At 36.9% G+C, this 17,029-nt stretch overlaps 1 protein-coding gene across 1 annotated transcript in view; it reads left to right on the top strand.

Moving 5' to 3' along the window:
* Nucleotides 1-1,466: 1,466 nt before the first annotated feature.
* Nucleotides 1,467-17,029, top strand: part of LOC149775578 (sodium/glucose cotransporter 4-like) — a 72,020-nt gene continuing 56,457 nt past the window's right edge. Inside the window, exon 1 of the mRNA XM_089943837.1 lies at nucleotides 1,467-1,609. Coding sequence (XP_089799963.1) covers nucleotides 1,523-1,609 — 87 coding nt within the window. The 5' untranslated portion in view covers nucleotides 1,467-1,522. The remainder of the gene's footprint in view (nucleotides 1,610-17,029) is intronic.

The following is a 17,029-nucleotide window of genomic DNA, read 5'->3' as shown; positions in this document are numbered from 1 at the left end:
TTGATTTGAAACTTTGTAAGTGGCCAAGCACTGTTTACTCCTTAATTACTTACATTCAGGCGTGCAAACCTTTAAGTATTAAACCAGATAAAAAGGGCTACTGATTTAAACATATGAATGCATCAAATCTTAATTATAGTGCATAAAACAAATCAATGTGTTTAAATTAGCACATTTCTATAATACTGTCCTTCGGCTTGTATTTGATTGATTCATTCAGGGCCATAGAGAGCGATTACGGGCCCTGTGGTAAGAAACACCCGGGTCTCTCCTAGTTCTTGTTCAAACAATAATTTTCTTTTATAAAATTAAAAAGTTTTGTTCGGTCCGGGCCTCCTTACGGGCCCAGGCCCCGGGGATATATCTCCGCTTGCCCCCACCTCTTGTCATCTCTGGGTTCAATCTATACCATACGTACGGACATCGTCTAGTAATTGTATTATTTGTTGTCACGTATTTATTTATAGTTTTGACCACCTTTATACACTGCATATTGAAATGGTTTATGAGATTATTCTACATCGCTAATGGGGGCCCCGAGTGGCCGAGTGATCTAAAGCGCTCTCCGTTACGGATCATTGCCATCTCACCTCTGCGCCGGTTCGAGTCTCGGATTCAGCCAATGTGGGTATGTGAGAAAGCTTGCCAGTTGCTTCTCGTGGGTCGGTGGTTCTTTCCGGGGTTTGTAGCTACTGATACCATTAATACTGGCCGCCATGTATAGCATATCGTGTGCAGAAAAATGGCGTTAAACCCTAAAACAACAACAACAACATCGTTAATGTTTATATTCTCAAACACTGTTGATCAATTACCTTCAACAGAACAGTGCAATAAATGGACTCTACTTAGGATCGCTCACCTTAATTGTTTGAAAAGACCGCTCTGGTAGACTAAGTGGTTAGACCACCCGCCTCGGATGCAGGATGTCACGGGTTCGAACTCCGGCCGAGTCATCCAAAAGACTGACAAATATTGGTTCTTGCAGCTGCCTCGTTTGGCGCTCAGCATTAAGAGGTTAGCGTTAGGACTGGTCGGCCTCGTGTCAGGATAATGTAACTGGGTGGAAAATGATTCTACATGTCTGCGGTATGATGCCCCAGTGCTAGTCGTCACCATAAAATGCCACACTGACATCGTAGCGATATGACTAAAAAAATTGTTAAAGCTAAGTTAAATATCCAAATCACACACACACAAACACACACACACACACACACACACACTATTATAAAATATAATCTTTAGTGTCTCATAAAGTAGAAAGATATCAGGAAGGAAGGAGGAAGACAAGAAAGTTTCAAGATGAACTATGCATTATGCTAGTTTGTTTTTTCTTTTACTTCTGACGCCTACTCTTTTAGAAAAGGTATCGTACTGATCAATGGAACACGTAAACTTGACCTGCTTACATGTTGATAATAAAATGTGGCTCCTCCCACTTAACGTCAGTGTTCCCTCAGGTATATAACTGACTGTATATACAGGTAACACAGGTAAAAATCTTCAAAGTGATTTCAATATGGTGGAAGCGAGCAATGCACTGCACTGGGGCGATGGTCTCGTTATCTTGGCTTACTTCGTTATTGTCATCGGAGTGGGGATAATCGTAAGTAACATTATTATATAACCTCTATATATTAAATACTACGATATATTTTAATGATCTGTTCAAAAAGGTACAATTATTCATGAAATCTACATAACTTCATTCAATTTACGAGCGTAGTCATTTATGTGCATACTACTTCATTACCCATCAACTTACGAGCGGGTTTTCATGATAACATCAGATAACTATGCAGCCTTCATTAGGCCGATTTCCTCGTTCGATCTCATGAATGACCTGGTCTTGAGCGATATACGCACAACAAATATGTTAAGTAATGACAAATGAGGTCCTAGATTTCAATATTGTATCAAGGATAAAGGCAGAGTTCTCACCTCATCCGAATGAGGGATCACTTACAAATACCCATATGAAAGAAGTGTCCTGTTTTTCAATCCATCGTCGCAAGCCAGCGCGATGTATGGACAATCTTCTTGATGATCCATGTAGTATTTGTATGCGACCAGCAAACCAGTACTCGCTAATTAATCTCACTAGACGTTTTTGCACTTCATGATGTTATAATTACGTACAGGCCGAGGATTCCAAAAGTTTTGTTGCTGGAAGCTTTGAACGCTTATGTACAGGGTTTATACAGCTTCGGAAGCATACAATTCAAGTACTTTTTAAAAAAAACAATCAACAAAAAAAAAATATTCCAAGATATGTGTATTAATAATGTTCAAGGGTCACTCAGCCACCCCGGCCCACTGCATCATATATCATATTCTTGCCTGACGCAATTGCATAAAGTGAAAGACCAGTTATAACGCGCTGGTTTATGAAACGCAATTGTTAGACTTTTCAAAACTCGAATCTTTAAAAATAGATTAGTCAAGTCGATTACGTATTCAAAAGTTAAGGCGCCTTATCAAAGCTGGGGTTGTTTTCCACAACTAGCTCAGGCATTCCAACTTAGTGATGTAATCCTTATTTTGCAGTGCGAGTTGTTGTTTTGGGTTTAACGCCATTTATCAGTACAAAGCGGCCAGTATAACAGGTGGAAGAATAACCCAATAAAAATCCACCGACCAAGGGGAAGCTACTAGCAAGCTTTCTCACATACCCACCATTGGCCGAGCACAAGACTACAACCCACGCAGACAGGTGTGAGATGGCCCTGATTGGTAAAAGGGAGACCACTTTTCCACCATGCGCCCCTTGAAGTGCGAGTGATTTACGTCAATAATCGAACAAGGATGACTCGTTTGGGGTGGAGACGGTAACATTTACTATCTGGTCTCTCCCTTTCTTTGCAGCGTCGCTTGCAATACGTGCGTGGAGACACCTGTTTACCTGCAGTGGTTAGTCATGAACAAACATGTTCACTATATCTAAATTATGTAATGTTGTGGTTAAAAACAGGCAAATATCAGGTGTGGTCAGGTATATTTGCGTACATTCATTTATTTTGTTCACTATGTAGAAGATGTATTATTTCTTCGGTGAAAACGCGTTTCTTCACACCTTGGCCATTGTGAGCTTTACACAAGTACAGTAATGTATCGAAAAAAAAAAACGTATGTCTGATATTATGATGGGATTCATGCCCTTGTAAACGTGTATTCCAAAGAAGTAGATTTCAGTTTGATATATCCCGTTCGTCTACGTTTGTACACACGTGTACTTTGTAGCTACTGATACCATGTATAAGACAGACATAAAAACTCGGTATATGAATCTGTTGCAGAACGAATGTAGCCGCCTTCAGGTATCGAAACAGAAAATTATGTTTGGCTTCTAAGCACACATACTAGAAGACCAAAGCGCCAGACCAGATTTGTTGGACTGTTATGGACAGATCATTTAATTATTTTTTTTAAAATTTAGGTTTAAGATTTTTTTTTAATTTTTTAATTCTTTAATTCTTGAGGAGGGGGAGGGGCTAGAATTTTCTTTAGAACCAGTTTTCTTTTCCTTAACCTCAAGATAAACACGTTTTATTCACTAATGTAATGAACCGCTCCGGTCGCCTAAGTAGTTAGAGCGTCCGTCTCGGATGCGGGTTGTCGCAGGTTCGAACCCCAGCCGAATCATACCAAAGGCTTATAAAAATGGTACAAGCAGCTGCCTCGCTTGGCGCTCAGCTTTAAAAGGTTAAAGTTAGGACTGGTCGGCCTGGTGTCAGGATAATGTGACTGGGTGGGACATCATGCTACATGTATGCGGCATGATGCCTCAGTTATAGACATCTCTTATAAACTGCCGCAGTGCAGACATCGTAGTAATATAACTGAATTTTTTTAAAACTACGTTAAAACACAAAATTACACACACACAATCACACACACACAGACACACAGACACAGACTAATGTAATGAATGCATGTTCTGTTTTCCTATAAATTATGACAAGAATATTTTTCAAATGCCTATTTAAAACAAGCAAACAAAACATAAACAACATCGGCCCCTTAGTTCTTTAGGGTGTTATTGACCTCATCGCTGCAAATTATTACCCGTTCGACATGATTGACAACATTTGAATTGTGATCCAGCCACAATACGACAAGGGTGAAGACAAGAGATAATTGCATATACGCCACGAGGTCGAAGACAAGAGACATTTGCGAACACACGATGAAAGCGAAGACCACGGACATTTGCGAATACGCGATGAATGCGAAGACACGAGATATTTGCGAATACGCGATGAAGGCGAAGACAAGAGATAATTGTGATGAATTTATTCTATATTTCTTGGGAAATATCAGCTTTGCTAACATTTAATATGATAAATACTGAAAGTGAGCGGTAGGTGTGGGTGTCAAGATTTTTACATCTTTAATTGTATTAATTACATTGATTCAGATACTGCAACGTCAGTTATGGGGGCCAGCTGACAAAATTTATGATCTGTAAATAAGATTTGGTAATGTTCACTTTGATTATCTTTCTAAATATTTCTCAGACGTACGAAAAACTTCGCCAGTCAGTGTACCTCAACTCCCACCCACCCACCCACCCCAAAAATTAAAGATGAATATTAATTCAAACTGTCCCCGCAAACAAGACTTCACAACTCTTGAAATATTTATCATTATCGATTTCTACTAAAATTGGTGATTGTAGCACAGCAAATGTTGCTGCGCTGTAGACAAGCTATTGTTTTTTAACGTTATGGAGTCACCACCTCAGTAACCTGTATTGCACAACTTCAGTAATCCATGCTGCACGACGTCAGTAATTCATAATGCGCAACGTCAGTAATCCATACTGCGCAACGTCAATAATTATAGGTTACTAACGAGTTTTCGGAATGAATACTGCACGAACTTGTGAGTGCAGTATATTCCTTCCGACAAAACGAGTTCATATTTTCCCATACAAATGCAGCAACCTTTTTATTATATGCTCATTTTTTTAATTCTACCTAAGGTTTAATTATATAAACAAAATACACTACAAGAAACAACGTAAATGAATGAATGCCATATTCCAAACTAAATACACAAGCGCAGATTTGACATTACAAAATGACATCATTATTAATGCGCACACAGATAAATCTGAACTTAGATGCGCGGTCGACATAACTTTCGAAAGAAAATGGCGTGTCTAGTTAAAATTGAAATTTGCAGTCATATTGTGAATGAATGCGCATTCCAACGACTTTTCCATTTGATCTGGAGTGAATATATTTTGGTATTTTGTTTCGATTCGACGAAAGTTTGTGACTTTGGACTGGATTCAGCTGTGAAAATTATACATGAAATACATCGGATTGAAGTGGCGGGGGAGAAGCTTGTTTACATCTGCAAAAATGTGTTTCTCTTTCTGTCATTGAATGTTTGAAATCATAACGTGGGAAAAATATGAAGTCTTTCAATTGCAATTTTCAAAAAGACGCTATGGAATTTAATGTGTATTTCATTTTGAGTGCAGTAAGGAGGATGCAATTGCACTTATCGAAATTACAGCACACTTTCGAAATGTGTAATCCAGATTGAAAACCTATGACATGGCTCATGTAATTCGGATTTGCAGAATTAAGAAAAAACATTTTGAGGAAATTCAGGATGCTAGCCTAAATCCGTAACATTGTATCAACGCAAATTGTCAAGACAGCTGGTTTTTTTGCAGTCCACGAAACATGTTTTAGTTTATTCAGAAACAAATTTAAACAACCACAACGTAAAGAGCCTCTTACGCGAGTGTATATGATTTGTTTACAAATCAAAAGTGCTGGTGTCTGCGTCATTGTTTGTTTACAATAGAAAGTAGTTCCTTCATTCACGTGAATATTATATGCGTATTGTCGCGCGCGTTCAGTATCGGGGAATATTGAACGATTCGGACAATGTAAAGTTAACGGGGAAAAAAATGAGCATATAATAATTATAAGTTACTGCATTTGTATGGGAAAATATGAACTCGTTTTTCGGATGGAAATAATTCACGGCCTTAGGAGTGCAGTATATCCTTCCGACAAAACGAGTTCGTATTTTCCCATACAAATGCAGTAACCTTTCTGTTATGTGCTCATTTTCTTATTCTACCTAAGGCTTGATTATATAAACAAAAATACACTACAAGAAACAAAGTAACTGAATGTATGCCGTATTCCAAACTAAATATACTGTGCGGTTTCATCATTACACAACAACAACATTATTAATGCGCACATAACTCGGCCCAGATAAATTTGAACTTAGTCACGCGCTAGACATAACTTTTAAAAGAAAATGATGTTTTGGTCTACTTAAAACTGAAATTTGGAGTCATATTGTGAATGAATGCGCATTGCAACAACTTTTCCATTTGATCTGGAATGAATGGATTTTGGTATTTTTGTCGATTCTACGAAATTTCGTGATTATGGACTGGATTTACCTGTGCCAATTCTACATGAAGTAAATCGGATTTGAATGTTTGAAATCATAATGTGGGAAAAATATGAAGTCTTTTAATTGATATTATCAAAAAGACACTATGGAATATAATATTTATTTCATTTTGATTGCAGTAAGAAGGATGTAATTGAATTTGGAATATAGTCGAAATTACAGTACAATTTCGAAATGTGTAATCAAGCTTGAGAATCCATGACACGGCTCATGTAATTAGGATTTGACGGAAAGAAGACTGAACAATTACACATCTCCATTTAAAAGACAGTGACCTACTAACGCATAACTCTCGGACGATCATCGCATGAATCCAATCTGGCGAATTAACCTTTATTTTCACCATTACGTTAACAAGCCCTTTCCAGCAACATTCATCAGATGGAAGTAGCCCATTCTACCACGGGCTGAATAATATCATGAAAGTAATTTCACAAGATAAAATATTTAACTTGCTTTTTATTTCAGATTGTATCATTTCGTAATTTTATATACATTTCCAGAATAGATATATGTAGTTAAAGTTCGTAAAGTAGAAATAACGGTTGATGATGTCATCACACTTCAAACATTAAAGCCTAGACGGATGCTGTATCCGGTAGATTTAAAAATGTTTGATCGACTTTCTAAAGGTTGCCACCTGGTAAGATGATCTGTTTTTTGTCCTGAGGTTTTTTCATAACAGAAAATAATAGTGAAGAAGAAAATATGATACTTGTATAAGAGATATAATATTTATTATGATGATGTTGTTGTTGTTGTAGTTGTAGTGTTAAACGCCATTTTTCAGCACACAAAAGGCTATACATGGCAGCCAGTATTATTGGTGGAGGAAGAACCCCGGAAATCTCCAGAAAGAAGAACCTAACCTAGAGAAGCTATTGGCAAGCTTTCTCACGTACCCACATTGGTCGAATCCGAGACTCGAACCTACGCAGTTATTATGATGATGATGATGATAATGATAGAGACAAAAACAATAGGAAAGAAAAAACGCTGATACTTTATAGTTTATACCACTGATTAACCATTGATGATAATGATGGTGTGTGTGTGTGTGTGTGTGTGTGTGTGTGAGAGAGAGAGAGAGAGAGAGAGAGAGAGAGACAGACAGACAGACAGAACAGACAGACAGATGAGGCAGGTAACACAAAATGCTAAAATTATCAGGATTAATGTGCATACAATGCGAGGACTGTCTGAATGATATCAGCAACTGTATGTATGCATGTATGTATGTATGTATGTATGTATGTATGTATGTATGTATGTATGTATGTATGTATGTATGTATGAATGTATGTGCAGGGTGAGAGCATTTATTTTACAACTTTTGAAAATAATTGTAACATAATGCTGTAAATAACATTGTCATGATGCATTCGTTATTCTGAGCAAATTCAGCTAACTGATTGATCCCGCATTATTAAATTTCCCTATTATTAAAAGATAGCACAGATTATGCGCAGTGTCCAGAACGATTATTAGACCCTAACTCATAATAACTGCAGTGTAGAAACTGGTAGAATGGGCTACTTCCGTCTGATGGATTCTGCTAGAAAGGGTTTGTGACCGTAATGGTGAAAATAGAGGTTAATTTGGAGGATTGGATTCATGCGATGATCGTCCGAGAGTTATGCGTTAGTACATCACTGTCTTTTGAATGGATATGTGTATTTTTTTTAGTCTTTTTGCGATTCTGAAGCGATAAAAGACGCGTGAGAAAAGTCGAATCGAGCGGAGGGTTGTGGTCATGCTTGCCCTCCTTGTGTTCATTTATAGTACCGATACGGTGATTTCATGTTGTCAGAGATTTCGTCGTACTGTATTGATAAAACGTCAGACTCCTGTGGCAGAACTAAGAAAGTACGTTATGAGGAAATTCAGGATGTAAAACTGTAAGTATATTGTTTGCCATTCTTATTACCAGCTAAAGAAGACAGTTTATTCTTTGTCACTTGCGCGTTATTTGTAACAACCCTGTCTGGCGTCTATAACTAGCATAAATCCGAAAGATTGTATCAAAAATGTCAACGAGGAATGTGTCAAATCAGCAGGTATGTGGCAGTCCACGAATCACCTGCTTTAGTTCATTCAGAAACGATTTTAATCAATCAAAACGTAAAGATTCTGCTATACCAGTGTACATGATTTGTTTACAAAGTAGTTCATAATACACTATTGGGCACACATGTACTGCGCGTGAGTGAAATATGAAGGTGTGCAACATCGTAAAATATTGCACGATTCTGGCAACGTAAAGGTAACGGAGAAAAAAATGAGCATATAATAATCCATATTGCACAACGTCAGTAATCCATGCTGCACAACGTCAGTACTCCATACTGCACAACCTAAATCTGCGTCAACTATTAGATTACGTCGGCATAAGAAGACAGTCATTCAAGTACATTTAGCGAAAGTGATACGGAGTCTAATGGGATTTACCACTTAATGTTCGGGTGGGGTGGGGTTAAGGTAGATGTGGGGTTCAAATAATTTCTGGCTCCCATATAGCATTTTAAAAAATTTCTTGCTCAGGTTGATTCGAGGAATAAAAGAACTAATTATCATATAGAGAGGTAAAATAATCTTTTTTAAAATAAATCCTGGTTTAAAAGAAATCTCTGTCCCCTTTGCCCCACCCCGAATTAAATCCCAACGTCGGTGTGAAACCGCTGCGCTGTCATATGCATAACTGGTACAACACCATTGAGGTCAAGAGGGTTTGATTTGTACTATAAATTGTCCACATATACTTTCAGCCACTTTCACAGTCACTGTTGAAGGAAAGTAAGCTATGTTCCAGTTATCTCTTCTACCGTTTACAGCTTGTCAACGTGTGATTGCGAATAAGAACATACAATTGGAAAGTCTGACATGGCGATAAATTCATTACTTACAAGTTTCATTATCGTGCAAATTATCTACATACAAATCTATTTGATAAACCTGTCCGAAAATCTCCGCTGTGCTTTGATCATGAACATGTTTGGTTTGTTTGTTTTGTGGTTCTGACACAGTTTTTCAGCATATGATAGCTTATAAATGGCGGCCAGTATATGTAGTGGAGGGAGAACTGGGAAAAAACAGGGAAGATCCACCTAACCACGTTTGTCGAGCTCGAGACTCGGGCTCATACGGAGAGAGGTGACGTGTCAGTGATAGGTAAAGGCGAAAGATTTCACTCGGCCACACGGGACCCCTAAACATGTTTCAGTTTGATCATAGTTAGCAGGTTTGGCGATATGTTCATGGTCGTTTGATGTTGTGGTTGTGACCCAAGTTTAACCAAACTTTACCCATTTTTGTGCAAACATGATCAGATAATTGATCGGTGAGCGTAGCTGGACAAAACATAATGCAAGCCGCCGCAGACAGACTTATCCATCAAAACTGAACAATGTTTCTAAAACAAATTGTTTTTGTTAGAAGCTTCATGAAAAGATAACAATTTAAAATATCATTCGTTAACAGAACTTCTTTTTGGGTTCTAAAATCTCGTTCAGAACAGACCCGTTAGGTCTACCGCTAAAATGCGACCGCCCATTCTTTGCAACACACATATACGATAAAGAAATACTCACTCATCTGCATCAATGTCATCTCTGCACATACTACTTCATCGGATTAAAATGCATACAGTACGTGTCACTGCAGTAATTTATTCCTGTTGCCATATATTTGTTGCACTGTTTGCATCAGTTTTTGTTTTCTTTTATTTAGTTACTTTCATTTATGTATTATGCGGGGAGGAGGGTTATCCTTTAGTGTATCTTGGTCTTTGAATACCTTCCCTGTATGTTAAATTATGTGGGTAGGCCCAGTCTACCTGTTAATTATTTACTAACCTTTGAACAGCAACGCCTAGTAGCCAATATTCTCAAGCCACGCGGTCCTACATTGGTGATATGGAAGGTTTGTACGGACAAGAAATCTAAAGTTTCCGGGGATGTAAGGAAGGAATAATGTTACATGTGGATGAATAGCCATTATAGTGACATTTCTTTTTTGGTTTCTTTCCTAATAAGTGGTTATATATATATATATATATATATATATATATATATATATATATATATATATATATATATATATATATATATATATATATATATATATATAGTGTGTGTGTGTGTGTCTACCTAACTGTTCATCCGTGAACTTAAATCATCATTATTTAACAAATTTATGTTGCATCTGTATGAAACATTAGTGACCGGCCATTTATTTTTCGGAGTAGGGTAAGGGTTAGAGCTTGGATTTTATGGATAACAAATTCACCGCCTCCAGATAGTTAGAACAAATATCCTTGCTTTTCCTTTTTTGTAATCAAGAAATTATTATATTCATTATATTGGCGGAATAGTAAAAATTAACTTTCAAATAAAATCACAGCAGTCCCATCTATCTCGTAAATTAAATGGTTGGACCCGTATGAGCTTTATATAATGAAACGGCTGGTCTCAGGTAAATGGGAGCATTAAATACCATACTGAACCAATAATATTTTACGTCTTTGTGGTTAAGTATATTGGTCTGGCTGTTTGGAGCGACAACGGTAAATCACCTGGCTTGTAAGTAAATTCCAGTGGGGAGCTAGCTGACAAATCTAATGCATTTCTAGCTACACGTTTTCTTCCAAATTTTAATCGGGTATGTAGAGCTTGGCAAGTCATTTGTAAAGCTTGTACTATAACACCCACACCCACCAACCCCATATATATATATATATATATATATATATATATATATATATATATATATATATATATATATATATATATATATATATATATATAATTCCGTTACTCACCTTTATTCTACACCAGTTGCAACTATTGCTGGACCAGTTCCGCTACCCAGTAGACTGGTTCTGGATGGTTTAAGTAATGCATATGGGGCACGTATCGCATCTTCGCTAGCCATGATATCCCAACCTACACCCTGGCGTTTCTGTGCTTCAGGTCTTTGAATTTCATTTGATGCGGCGGCGAGCAACCGCTTCCAGTCAAATGTAAGTTGTTCAAATCTGAACAATATTCCTACATGATCGAGACAAGAGGAACACAGAACTTGAATGGACTAATAAATAAGCAATTCTCCACTGCCGGTCCGTGCTTGTACAATTCGTTTCATTCAAATACACCTGTAATGGATTCCCTCTAATACGTACTCAAATTTTCGATGTTAAACTTACAAAATATCCTTTTTAATTCCACTGCCTCCACATTTTTCGGCCAATGTACAATGTACCGCTGTTAAAAGTGTCGGTTAGTTGGCATTACATACTAAGGGAGGCAACTCATGAAATCCGATAGATGTTAGGATAAATCACTAAAATATCTCTCCGATCAGCCAGTGTGAAGATAGGGTCATCGTATCAGAGCCTTGGCTAGCGAAGATGCTCGTATTGTTGCTTACAAATTAACTCCCTGTCATACATGTACTGTAAAATAATACAAGAGAGGACACTTCTCTCCATTCTCGTGCGACCTATTTAAGAATCGACGCTGATATTTTAATCTATATTTCGCCTAGGGTAATAAATTTTGGTACCGATGTTTAGGTCAGGCATTTGAATCTGTAAGCCTATCCAAAGTTTGGCCACGGAATGCCACACCGATTTCCTACGTTACCGCTCGACATGGCCATGATCGCGTTCGCTTAATATGCAATGCAACTCGCTGAATTGAATACTGCCCTCTCATTGGTCAAAGGAAAATGACGTGCTGCATCTATTTATAACTTAATTTTAGTCTAATTCACTGAATTATCTTTGAAGCTTTAACTCGGAAGGTGAACCCTTTCCCAAAGTTTCTACATGTGATTTACCGTCACGAGGTAAATAAAAAATAAAAAAAAAAACCTGTTTGGTACGATTGCTTTATGGAAATTAGGAACTGAACAAAGTTTAAGGTTGAACCCTATCTGCGGCGAGCTTTGGAAATAAGAAATTAAATTAAAATGAAGCTTGAACCCGATTTAAGGTGGTTTGATCACACAAATATATTCTACCTCGAACTTCACAACCCAAAATATGTTCTTATCTAAGGGCAAAAACAGTTTGGTCGAACTAGACCGAACGTAAATTTTAACATAAGATATATTCATTTGAAACACTTCATGTTTTACTTCGAGAATTTGAAGGTCATATGGCAACATATATACCGTTGGGTACATAGCCGTAAAGACAATTTCCTATTTCTCTGTTTTCTAATAACTGTGTGTGACTTACCCGACAGGGTTATATGTTATATTTTAGAAGCAACTCTACCTCTACCTTACTTACTTAGTCATGAACTTAAATCGTCATTGTTTGTGTTTGTAATGGAAACCTTCGTAATTAAATTCGTGCAGTTATTCATTTAAACGTGTTTTATTACTATTGGATCAAAGTTTCAGCGCAGTGTTAAAAGCATAATGAATCTCTCAACTCAACTTTTCAAAGCTTTGCGGCAAGGTCATACGGTTATGAAACAAATGAGAACACAAAATGCAACCTTTCTGAACGGACATTCCTCTCGTTCATTTGGTTCTGTAATTGACCGCTCGGACTGGCGAGACTGAATCAACTAACAAATATCCATTTTCAAATAACATTCGTCAGCTAACCAGACTAATATCCCAACTTGGTATTTTATTTATATTGGTTCAAAGCACCATAAATCGGTCATGAGGTCCGTCTTTAGTCCACTGGGTCAGCTCTAATGGCGCTGCAGTATATCATATACAATTTTAGATCTGATAAACTACAACATCTTTTGTGAGATTTTCAAGGAATTGTGCCCACATACTTCAAAATCCCCTGTGAAGCATTATGTTTTAGTTTTGATTTGCTAAAAGAAAACCAAACAATATTATGGGGGGGGGGGACATACTCCATCAAATATGGAATATAAGTTAAGTAGTATAAAAATTATATTATATTAGAAACAAATAATGTTAATATAAATACTAATCAGAAGAGAGAAAACGGAGAGAGAACATAGATTGCCTAAACATTACAAGTTCAAGATGCATCTAAAGAAAAGTATTAATAATAGTATCAATTATTCAAATAGTATCAATTATTCAAATGACAGTGCCTTTAACACACACACACACACACACACACACACACACACACACATATATATATATATATATATATATATATATATATATATGTCTCTGTTTGTTTGTGTGTGTGTGTGTGTGTGTGTGTGTGTGTGTCCAAATGTTGAAATGTGAAATCAGCTATCCAGGCCATTATTCAATTTCTAATTCGTTGCTAATTTTTCGGATATGAATATTATCCAGAAATAAATGCGTTTCGGCCAAGATTTTGTAAAAGATATCTTAACGTAACATATCTTTTTTAATAATTATGGCAGTGTCGGTGAATATGGACGATATCCTCTGAGTAAACTTGTGTGGTAAGATATGTAAGGCACTGGACTAAAATTATACGTCTGTCCACAGGCAGATATCTTTTCCAATCCCCGAATAATGTTAATGAAATTGGATGATGCCGCTAAAAGCAGATGGGTCAGTAACGTTTTTGTAATTATCTTAAATCTATCAGACAGAGCGATAAATGGGTGACAGAATCACATTTCTAGCTATGTTCAGATAGCGTCTTTCAAATTTCTCATTACACATCTAGGCAAGTAAGACACGCGACTCTAAAAAAAATGTATAGTATCGTCAGTACTATTCGTTATTGGAAATTGAGAATTATTTAACATTAGATCTACCTTTCATTTTTAGATGATCGAAATACGATTTAATGCTTGAAAGAGGAAAACACTAAAAAAATTAAAAAATCAAGGAGGAGAACATGTAAACTATTTTATGTATATTTGCTTCTTATACCAAATTAAGGTGGAAATATCTCGAAAAAATGTATCGTGTCGTCCTTTCTGTAAGTAAATTTTACAAATGTCTGGACAAAAAGAAATGTCTAATTTCAAGTGTTTCAAAGTTTCTGGATATGCTTTAAAACTTAGAAATGAACTGTTACAAAGCATCGACATCAACAGTCATACAAGTGTATTTTTACAATGCTGTTTATGTCACTTTGAAAACTAAACTGTATTTGATTTGTGTGGTAGTATGGGCCAGATGCCCAAAGTACTGAATAAACTTTCTATTCTGTTCTGTTCATAATTTTGCTGATAGACATGCTTGATTTTTTTATTAATTAATTATTTCACCAAATATTGTTATTTCAAATTATTCTGATGTAGGTAATAACATTTCTTTATCGAATTAAGTATATCATCTTTAAAAAATTCACATACAAAGAGGTAACGAAATTTATCACCCAAAATGTTATTCTTACATACGGTAGTTATTTTTTCTCCATGTTGAATATTTATTATCGACCAGTTTCAACAGGTGATTTCTAGTTTGACGTTCTAAATTGCAAGATAGGTAAGAACACCTTTTTAAGAGTCTGAATTAAATAACGTTCAATTGGATACCTTTTTTAAGAAATTTTCAAATTTTGTCCTTGGACAGATTTTTTTACAACCATTAGCGGATAACCAGTCTTGTTTGTATTCAGAACGGTTTAAATATATTTCCTATAGCACTAATATTATAAATTCTGCTATTTAATCATACGTCATCTTCCTACCTTTTGAAGTAATCGTTAAAGTTAACCATGCGCATATTTACATAGATGTGTAGTGGATGCCGGCATAATTACAGACTTACTTAAGGACCGAAGTACCGTTTTCGCCAATTCAGTTATGGAATTTTTCTATTATTTTCAATATCTCATATCCCCGTCTTTCACCTGCATAGATGCGTATTGACAGAACTGCATGGTTACGTATTTTTAACAGCAACTCTAAAGGCAAAGCCAAGTTCCATATTATCTTAAAAACAAATTAAGAACGTTAAGGGCTTCATAAAAAAAAAAACACCATTTACTCCATGCAACGAACAGTTCTTTGAGGTTTTGTAGTGGCCGGAACATTTTTACTGAAATCCGAATGGTTCATTGACAGTGTCAGTTTGTAATGATTACGATCGACCCCAACAGTTCTCTGTGGTTTTGTAGTGGGCGGGGAATTCTCCTAAACTCCGAATAGTCCGTTGGCAGTGCTTTTAATGAATAAAATCTACCCCAGACCGCCCCGGTGGCCTAATGATTAGAGCGTCCGCCTCTGATGATAAAGGACGCGGGTTCGAACCCCGGACGAGTCATACCAAAGACTTACAAAAAAATGGTACTAACAGCTGCCTCGCTTGGCGCTCAGCATTAAGAGGTTAGTGTTAGGACTGGTCGGCCTGGTTTCTGGATAATGCTACATGTCTGCGGCATGATGCCCCAGTGCTAGACATCACTTTAAACTGTCACACTGCAGACATCGTAGCGATATGACTGAAAGTTAAATGTTAAAAACTGCGAACATGGCAGACGTCTTGGTGTATATGGCTTGTAAACATTTCCAGACCCGAGTCTTGAATATAATCGTCAAAGAATGGGCCGTACTCAACACCGTGAAGTACGCGCGTACCCTGTTTAACGTTATTTAATTATGCTTATTGTTCTTCGCTGCTCTGGTTAGGGGTTGGTAATTCTAGTATGCATAGTGATACGCGGTGTTTTATTAACTGAATCAGTATAACATCAATAACATAAATTTTCGTGACGAATCGGAATAACTGATTTCTGTCAGTACATACATGGGCGAAGAGAAACATCGCGATATCGAAGATAACAAAGATCAGAATATGAAACATCTGTTCGCCATACCCAGGTACTCTGTTCAGCACTGTGACCTCCGTATATCAGATGGTTGAATTAATTAAAGTAAAAAGCTTTCAAGATAAATTAATATTTAGCGTGTTTCAGTAAATAAATCTATAACGAATTTGGAGTCTTATCTAACTTCCTGGTCATTTGTTATCAGGCTCCACCCAATGTATGAATACATTTCGGTTTCCAGAACACCCTATCTAAGCAATTTAAGATATTACGTGCCTTGACTCCATGCATATATATATATATATATATATATATATATATATATATATATATATATATATATATATATATATATATGTGTGTGTGTGTGTGGTGCCGAACAGTAATTGTTTTTCTACATATATGTACTGGTTTAACTGATGCCACACCTGTCGCCGTGAACGTTAGTCTTCTAGAGGGTGCATGACTCAAAACATCATTTTGTAAAATAACAAGTTATCAAATGACACAAAACACGGTGGGTTGGGTTTAAAGTCTTGGGGATTCTGATTTCTATGATACTATATCCAGAAGCGGAAGGGAGAGGAGAGCACCACCCCCATCCCGTCCCGTCCCTAAAACCCTAAACACTGGCTTGTAAGAACTGGAGCATTTCCTACAGGTGGTTTCTCCCCCACGGCCTCCGCTAAGGTTCCGTTCCACAGACCCATCGCCTCCTTCTTACCCCTCCCCCGTTTCTAGATCGGACACTGGTGATCACATTCCATGTCAAAACTGAAGAGTTATTAATTTATTTTCACCGATAAAAGGTAGGTTAAATAAGTCTTTTCTTATCAGCGTAATCTGAGGAATGTGTCTGAAGATGTTTGA

Source organism: Sinohyriopsis cumingii, chromosome 19, assembly GCF_028554795.1.
Source record: "Sinohyriopsis cumingii isolate HCF-2022 chromosome 19, ASM2855479v2, whole genome shotgun sequence".
Classification (NCBI taxonomy): Eukaryota; Metazoa; Mollusca; class Bivalvia; order Unionida; family Unionidae; genus Sinohyriopsis; species Sinohyriopsis cumingii.
This window is presented reverse-complemented; position numbering and strand designations above follow the sequence as displayed.